At 34.3% G+C, this 9,629-nt stretch overlaps 1 protein-coding gene across 2 annotated transcripts; it reads left to right on the forward strand.

Annotated features, from left to right (window-relative positions):
- Positions 1 to 2,475: 2,475 nt before the first annotated feature.
- On the forward strand, positions 2,476 to 7,140 carry LOC145158400 (myb-like protein X). Of its 2 annotated transcripts, XM_079077306.1 has the most exons (4): positions 2,476 to 2,775; positions 3,555 to 3,817; positions 4,858 to 5,767; positions 5,858 to 7,140. In XM_079077306.1, the coding sequence occupies exons 2-4, from the start codon at positions 3,740 to 3,742 to the stop codon at positions 6,574 to 6,576; spliced, it is 1,707 nt and encodes a 568-aa protein (XP_078933432.1). In that variant the 5' UTR covers positions 2,476 to 2,775; positions 3,555 to 3,739; the 3' UTR covers positions 6,577 to 7,140. The 2 variants fall into 2 exon arrangements, with proteins under 2 accessions (XP_078933432.1, XP_078933436.1); XM_079077310.1 differs by having other exon boundaries at positions 2,476 to 3,817.
- The last annotated feature ends 2,489 nt before the right edge of the window (positions 7,141 to 9,629 follow it).

Genomic DNA, 9,629 nt, shown 5'->3' on the forward strand with positions numbered 1-9,629 from the left:
CCGAAATATGCATGTATGTACAATCAATAGTCATATAAACTGCTGATGAGCATAATAAGCAGTCATATGGACTACGGATGTACACAATCAACAACCATATGGACTGCTGATGACTGTTGATTGTACTCATCAGCAGTCATACAAAAAAACCAAAAATAAATCGTTAAATCTTTTTTTTAGTCTAGATATGGCTGACGTACCATTTGGAGAAGATTGATGTTTTTGATGTTGAAGAATAATGAGCTGATTATGAGTTCGCAAGTTCTCACAAATCTTTTGGTTCTCAAAAAAACCTGAATGTCTCTCTCTCTCTCTCTCTCTCTCTCTCTATATATATATATATATATATATATATATATATATATATATATATATATATAATGAGGCGGATGATCATTAGGGCCAGGACCACCCCCCACCTACATTGAATTTTTTCTTAGAACTAGTTATAGCCCAGTAAATTTTACCCAAATTAAACCCATAAAAAATGTTTGGTCTGCCCCGTGCTCTCTAAACCAAAGTCATCGACACTTCTAACCCTCGCTCAGTCGCTCTATCATTCGTTGTTCGCTGGACCACCTATCCACCTCGACATCTCCCAATCGGCTATCTTCAATTACTGCTGACAGCTCCACCTCTTCACCTCTGCACTGGAATCGATCATGTATCTTCAGTGTTCTCTCAATTCCTCTTTTCTCTCTTCTCCATCAGACCATCATCTCCATTCCCTCAGCCCCTCTGATTAAGTTTAACTGATTTGTATCTTCAATTCTTGATAATGAATATATAATTATTCTTGCTATACTTAATTACTTGCTTTAAATAACTGATTTGCTTGTTCTTGGACACACATTGTTAGTTAAATTGTTGGTTCAATTAACCCATTTGCATGAAAATCCTAATCTCAAAACCTTCATATTTGTACCGCTTTACTCTACACCAAAAAATAAACCCAACAACTTGAAACACTAAACCCAGAACTTGTATACAAATCAAGCAAGATGCAATCTTTTAAACCTGTATGCAAAAACTTTAAAACCACCTGTGTAGTATGAGCAACTAGAAAGAGAAAAGAAAAGAAATAATAGAGAATAAAGAAGAAATTATAGCTTGAAGAAGAAAAGAAAAGAAATAATAGAGAATAGAAAAGAAAGTGTGACCGCGAGTGAGAGGAGATGGGCAGAAGAAGAAAGCAAGTATGATTTAGGAATTGAGGTTTCAAAAGAAGAAAAAAAGGTTAGAGCATACTCTTGGCTTCATATTGACTTGACTGGTCTTATTATTTGTTTTTTTGACCAAATACTCTCCTATTTTCTTGCCTTCCCAATAAACAAATTGATAAAGTTTTTGAGTTGACAAAAATGTTATTATTCTAATAAAAATAAAAGAATTAAAAAATGGAAGTTTAGATGATTTTCTTGCTTTTTGGTTTAATTAGAAAGATAAATTATTGAAAACAATGATTAGAAGTTTGTAATTCTTCTTCTTGGTATTTTTGGTGTTTATTTGCTCAAAAAAATTATACTTTCGGCCCCCAAATTAATTTTTCAAGCTCCGCCCCGATATATATATATATATATATATATATATATATATATATATATATATATATATATATATATATATATATATATATAGGTTTAGGTTCTATGGAAAACAAAAAACCCTAAAAATCATTAAAATGCATAAAAAAAATACTTAGAGATCACAAAACTTTTTTTTGAATTTTTTTATCAAAAAATCGCAACTTTTAGGTCAAAATCGCTGAAAAAAAATTTTGAAATTTTTTTTTTATAAACAAAAAATTGATTTTTTATTTTTTTTTCAGCGAAATTGTAAAAAATGCTGCGATTTTTTGATAAAAAAATTCAAAAAAAGTTTTGTGATGTCTTGGTATTTTTTTTTATGCATTTTTATAATTTTTAGGGTTTTTTTGTTTTCCAAATAACCCTTCTCTCTCTCTCTCTCTCTCTCTATATATATATATATATATATATATATATATATATATATATATATATATATATATATAACAATACATAAAAGTTTTAGAAACCGGGGTCGGGATCGATAACTGGGACCGATTCAACTAAAACACCAATTTTTTAAAACATTGGAAAAAATACATGGATGTTTGGATATGTGTTCTCAAAATTATTACAACAAATTTAAGAAAAATATTCAAAATGAAAATAATTAAATATTACCAAACAAGATAATTCACATTTGTTTTAAAAGTCAATTTTTTTTTATGTCTGTAATTTTTTTTTAATTTAGTTATTTTAGTCATAAAAACTTCAAAATTTTAAATTATAATAATTTTGATAGAACAATATATATAAGCATTATTAGTATATTTTAGAGCAAAAATAAAGAAATAGGTTAGAAAAATTTAGGGTTTACAAATTGCAATTAACCCCATGAATTGGTGACCCTTTTCTAGTGTGCTTGTGGGGGTATAAAGATTGGGAGAGTCCCATAAACGGCAGATTGTGAGCGTGAGAGAAGAAATCATCCCCTTTCTCTCTCTAAAAAACCTTCTCTATATATGTGGGTTTCGGCCCTCATCTTTGCCTCTTTCGCGTCTGAATTCCGAACAAAAATCGTACTCCCTGAGGTTCTTTTCAAGAAATCCATTACAAAAACCACATAAACTCACACACTTCAGAGACAGATTGACACAAGGGATTGAGATTTTAGAGAGAGAAAGTGTTTTTCTGTATGCGATTGTCTCTACTTCATTCAATATACAATGTCCACTTTGTAGCGGACAAGGTAAATTTAATCATATGTATTGGAAGATTCAATTCTAATTAAATCGATCATCACTTCGTCTCTGTCTCTCTCTTTCTCTCTCTCTTGATGTCTGAAAAATCACAATTTTTTGTTTGATTCGTGCTATAAAGCGCCTTTAGAAAGGGGATAGTTCCGGGGGATTTTTTCGTGTTGTGATTTTCACTTTATTCGATTGAAAATTTCGAACTTTGCTATGGGAGCTTTATTTGGATTCTTAGTGAATTAAGATTTAGGGTATTGTGTAATTCCGAGGGTTTTTTTTCTAGTTTTTTGGTCGGATCGATTACTCGAGAGATACATTGAGTTTTTGGAGAATTAGGGTTTCGATCGAGATTTGTGATTGGGGACTCTAACTTGGTTTGTTAGGACCTTCCTCCATTTGAGTGCATTTCTACATCGGTAGTCATGATTTTGAGAAATCTCTGATCTTCTTATCAAGGGCACACATAGTATCGCATAGGCAGTGATCAGAGCTGGATTCACCATGGGGAAGTAGCACTGATGCTTTCGTATCTACAAAACTAGCAAGGCAGAAGAATTGCTTTGTTTTTCCTTCAGAAACAACCACTCGGGTTACCATAGTTTACACAAATTCTGCACATTCTGTATTTTTTGTGCCTTTCATGTTTGGCTTTACAACTTAAGCATTTCCCTGCTGTTAGATTTTCTAGGTGTAGTAACTAAGTAAGGAGCTTTTGATTTGGATTACAATCACTATTGAAGCTATAACTTAAGTTTGGTTATGGGTGGTTTTGCAGTTTGAAACTGCGGGTTTCATGGAAGAAGAACATTGAATCTGGAAATGAGTGCAAGGACATGGTTAATGGAGAGGATAATAGTTGCTGGTTCCTTTCCACTTTGGGACTGCTGTTCTTGAAAGTATTTGAAAAAAAGCTTTTCTTCACCATTATCTCTGATCATTATCATTTGTGTAATTCGTGCAATGTCTCGGTGCTTTCCATTTCCACCACCTGGATATGAAAAGAAACCTACAACAGACGATCTTGACTTGCTGAAGAAGGTAAGTTGACCTATACAATCTTCAAATCTCTTTGAAATTGCTTAAATTCTTATCAAAGATTGTTTCCCTTGGTGCCTTTAAGCATGTTGCAACACGTTTTTGTCTGTTAATTCACCTTTTCCATTTGTAAATTTGTTACAGAGAGGCTTTTATTATAGATATCTTGACTAATGATTATAGAAGATATGACCTAGAAGTAATATTTTTCCCTAGATGTAAGTAGTAGGGCTAACAGGGTATCAATCATGGTGTTTACATATGGAAATTGCATAACTTTACTTGCGTTCGCGACATTTTTAAATTTACAGTTCATATAAAGACAAATATTCACTTGTGTTTTAAATGTGTATGAAATTTTTTGGCTACCTTTTACTTTTAAACTCCATAACTTATTTCTTGTCACATGTTTTAGACATTGATGATGATGATGATGTCACCACTTGTAGAACATGTCAATTTTCTAAATTTTGTTGTGTTGCGGTTTATGCTTCCAAATGTTGTTAAGCTTTAACTTTTCCATGAAGTTAACTCATTTGAAGTAATGATGAAACTTCTTGAAAAACACATGAAGTTAACTATTCTCTCTCAAATTAGAGTAGAGATTTTAGTAAAAGTGAGAGCCACTTGTAAATTTGATTTTTTCTTTTATTCTTTTTAGTATAATGGATTATCATCTTTACTTGTCAAAATTTAGGTGTTTTCTCTTCAAATAGGTATATACATTATGGTTTAATTAATGCTTTTATAAGAAGATGACACACGTTGTTTTATCAGAAAAGATTATTTTGAATGTCGAGAAGTTATGATCATACACAATAAATAAGATATAAAATTTCTTTAAAGGGACTATATATGAATGAATTGCCCTTAGTGATCAATACATCAATACCCTTTTGGTTTTTTGGTTAATAAATGGAGAATATTTTCGTTACATGGTGCTCGATATATTCAGTGATGAACAATTACTATTTGTGTTGTTTCTTGTTTCCATTTAAGGTCAAAGTCAATTCTTTGACTTTTTCAGAACTTGTGTTTTTCAGGAAAAACGCAAAGAGAAGAAGCATAAAAAGGACAAGAAAGACAAAGAGAAAAAAGAAGGGAAAGAAAAAAGGGAAAAAGACAGAAGCGAAAGTAAACATAAAGAGAAAAAAGACAAGAAAGATAAACACCGGGACAAAAAGAAGGACAAAGAGAAGGGTAAAACCAGTACCCAAGATGAGGGGTATAATGGGGAAAAGCAGAATGAACAAATTCAACAAATTCAAGACAAGAAACACTCTCTTCAATTTCGAAATGGTGAATCCAATAAAGATAGAACTAATTCCTCAGATGACAAGAAACAACAATCATCTTGTCAACCATCAACACAATTCCAGGGGCAAAATGGGGATTTGGCACGAAACAAGGATACAGAGAATTTTAAATTTGTTCAGGAATTGGATAGAAGGATTAGAGATGAGGAAAAGGGAAGTGGTAGCCACCAGTTTTTTAATGAAGGTAGAAAAAGTAGTTATAACAACAAACTTGAGATGCAAAATGCAATTGCAAGAAGTAAGATCAATGGTGCTACTGCTACACCACCACCACCACCATCACAACCACCACAACCACCACTACCACCACCACCACAGCCGCCTTTGGATCACAAGATCGAGAGGAGATTTGATCAGAAAGAGAAAGTGCAAGAAAATGATGATAGAAGGGGAGATAAAAGGAAGCACAAAGATAGGGATAAACTAAGGGCAGGAAAGGAAAAAGATAATGAAAAGGAGAAAAAAGAGAAATCAAAAGAAAAAAATGAAAGAGAGAGGGAGAAGAATAAACATATGAAGAAGAGTGATTCACCAATGGCTACTCTTAATAATTTGTCTTCACATATTCTTGAAAATAGTTTTCATGAAGGAATCTTGAAGAAAAGGAAAGAAATGGAGACAAATGGTGTTTCTCATGGTGAGTTTTCTTTCTTTCTTCTATTCGTCTTTCTTTTGTTCAAAGTTTTGCTCATTTTTTGCTTATTATTTAGTTAAATTACCATTACAGAAAACGAGCCCAGGCCCAATAAGATGGCCCGGCCCATTTCCAATATCTCCCCAGAAAATGGAAGGCCCCAAAACCAAAACCCAAGCTCAAGTTTCTTAGATAACCAAAGGGAAAGAGAAAGGTCATCATCTCAAAATAATTTCAAAATGGGTGGTGGAAAAAGTCAAAAAGTCAACGGCATCATACCACCACCTTCCCCACCACTCTCAGCCTCTCTTCCCGCCAAAAAGCCACCAATTCCCACCTTCAATCATCTCCACCACAAACCCTCCCCCATAAAATCACCTCCACCACCTGTAATTACAAATACAAACCATGTCACCGCCCAATCACCGCCAGTCACCGCCACCAAGCCGCCGCCACCACCTCCTCCAATTTCGATTCCAATTCCAGTTCCTGCAAAACAACCTGTCTCCCGCCCTAAACCACCGCCTGTCGTCAAGGCGGCGGCAGCACCACCACCTCCACCGCCCAAAAAGAAGGCGGAAACAGTCAAACCGCCACACCCCGATACGAAATACTTAAACCAAATACTCACGGTTCCGAAACCGGAGGAGTGGGGTGGTGTTGACGACCAAGAATGGCTGGTTAGCACGGCGGCACCACCACCACTGCCGCCACGTGAGGCGGCGACAATGGCGGATGTGCAGGTATGGTCTGAAGCTAAGCACATAGAATCTGTTGATGTTTGTGCTTTGCCGTATGTTATTCCCTACTAATTCATTTTCAATGAGAACACAAAAAGAAAAACAAACAATTTCAATGTGGGAATTCATGATTCCGGAGTCAGTCAGTCAGTCTCATTCTTTCTAATTCCATTCGCGGGGGTCATCGGAATCGGAATTGAAGAAAAGAAATGGAAAGTTTTTCCGTGAGGAGTTTGAGTTGATGAGATATATAAAGGAAAATGGAAAGAAGAAGATTATGATGATGATGATGCATTGGTGGCTTTTCTGCAATGTTTATTGATATTTGCTAAAAATGCTAAAAATGCTAAAATGCACTTTGATGCTATGCTAACCTGAGCGAGAGAGAGAGAGAAAGAGAGAGTGTAAAAGAAAAACTTGTTTTATGGTGTGGTGTGTTGTTACAATTTCACCACAATTTTTGATTTTGTAATATAGAACTATTTACATTATTACATGATGATGAAAAAATGTAAGATAGGTTAGGAGGGGTAAGATGGGGAACAAGAAGATATTAAAGAAAAGAGAGGTTGGGGAAATACATTTTGCTTTGCTACTTATATTGCTTTATCTATTATTATCCTCTTTATTTTTCTATTTTTTTATTGGATTTTTTCTTATGTGTATGGGGTTTTTTCATTGCCAAAATACAAAACATCTAGTCATAAGTTAATCATGGTGTTGCAATTAATATAATTTGTGTGAAACATGCATAAATTATTTAATAATGATTTTCTTTTAGTAAAAATGGTTGTGTTTTGAGCAACTTCTCTTGAAAGAAAAAACAAGCTATTTATGGTTAAACAATGGAATTTGTTATTAATATGTTATCATAAAGTGGATTGTGCTATGTGTGGGGTCTATTTTTTTTTGTATACATATGTTATTTTTCATGCATGAGACCATATATTGACTTGACTTGCATTGAAAATCACATGTCATAAAAGGGGCAATTCAATTTGATGTCCTAAAACACAAAAGACGTCTTAAACTACAAGAAAAGCATATCTTAAAGTACTATAGAGGTGAGTACTAGCTTTTATGAATGAACAACTCACTTTATTTCTTAAAACATCAATGTTTAATCCTTTATTGTCATTGATCTTTGAACAAGAGCATAAGTGATGCTCTACAACAAACGTTTATTATTATTTCGTTTACTGCTTGGCTTTAGCTTATAGGGGGAGAAGAAAATGCAAATATTTTAAAAATATATATGGACGACTGCTATCTTGGACCTAGCTTTTTAATTTAGAAGACATGATGACTTTAGTTGTGTTTGAGAATGAATTTTTAAGAGCTTTCAAAGAGTTTGAGTTTTTTCTTTATTTTTTTAAATTTATTTATTTATTTATTATTTTAAAGGCTCGTATTAAAGAAATAGATTCATTAGGAGTATGTGTTAAAGTTTTTATTTATTTATTTTAGAACAAAATGTTTTTAATTCAAAAGTTATTTTAAGTAGTGTTTAAAGAAATGCTTACGCGCTATTATAAAAATTACCCAATTGTTGTTAAAAAATAACGTATCTTTTATTTAGATGTCATTTTATGTAATTTTATATATATATCAAAAAACTTATAACTATTTTTGCCAAAAAATTCTATAAATAAAAACCAGGAAAATCTTTAAAAAAATCCCAAACTTTTGGGAAAAGTTACACTTTTATCCTAACATTTTTTTTGAACAAAAAAACCCAGGAAACCGGATAACTTGAACAATTGGACCCTCTTTTACCGGCGACCCTCATTTAGCCGGTTGAAATTGCTTATGCGGCAAGGAGTTGCTTACGTGGGTTCAATCGATCTCATTTAGACCCTCATTTACCTCTCTCGTTTCACATTCTCCCTCAACCTCAGTAAATTAGGGTTTTTACCCCCGTGCTGTTGAAATCATGGAGGACATCCATGATTTTGATACAATAGATGTGGAGCTGGATGCGTACTTCAAAAAGAAACAAGTTTCCCAATGCAAAGACAAATTTCTCAATACTCTATGCGAAGAAGATGTTGACGAGGCAGTAGATGATGCTCAAACTGAAAATGATGCTCAAAATGGAATTAATAAAGAAGACTCAGACGAAGATTATCTGGAAGGCAGTTGTAACATTCGGTTTCAAATCGTTTCATTATTCGGGTCCGTGGCCCGGTTATCGGTTATCATAAGGCTTAGGGCCTTGGGGAAGAAGGGAATTGGCTTTTTTTGGATGTGGGTGTTATAGATTAAGTAATCCGAGTGTTCGTTTGTGTTTCGGAGCCCAATGGTATAATCGTAATTTGGCAGTCCGGGCATTTATGAATTTTGGGTTTTTGTTCGGGATTCTTAAGGCGAGGGCGAGTTGATAGAAGTGCAGGGCTTCTCGTCACCTTTCCATGGATATAAAGTTCGTTGGAAACGGAGTTAGGATGGAGTTATGGTCGATAGAAGTTTATGTGCTTTGGAGCTTGGTCGACTACGCGGGGCGTAGTGGCTGGGTGGATTGTAGAGGTCTCTCGAGTACGCCAGGCGTACTAAGGGGTACGCGGGGCGTACTCCCTTCAGATGGAAACCCTAATTTTTAGGGTCTTGACCCTATTTAATCCTCATTTATTCTTGAGCCTTGTTCCTTATCAACCTCCAAGCCTCCTAAACCCTAATATTCGACCCTTAGCCACCATCTTGGAGTTCTTAAGCTTTTGTGAGGAATCTTGGAGTGTTTTGTGCCATTTGAAGAGATTGAAGGTTGTTGAAGGATCATCAGTTGGAGTGGGGCTTGTAGATCCAAAAGTTTCTCATCTTTTGCAATCTATTGAAGGTAAAAAGCTCTCATCTTGGCATCTGAAACATCCCAAAAATGTAGTCCAAAAATTTCATTTTTTATTTATAACAAAAACATAGTAATCCAATCATCTCACAAAACATAAGTGTAATATATCAAAGTATCATGTCAAAACACTGTATCACAAATCCAGAATATCAGAGTGAATCCTCTCATGCTAAAAGTTGTGGTGTGTGCCATGCAGTCATCCCGAGCTCTTCCCCTTACTAGCGGAAGCACTTGAAACCAAAACTAAAAACTGTAAGCACGAAGCTTAGTGAGTCTCCCC

Source organism: Lactuca virosa, chromosome 1 (genome assembly GCF_052849685.1).
Source record: "Lactuca virosa cultivar CGN04683 chromosome 1, Lactuca_virosa_CGN04683_v6, whole genome shotgun sequence".
NCBI lineage: Eukaryota > Viridiplantae > Streptophyta > Magnoliopsida > Asterales > Asteraceae > Lactuca > Lactuca virosa.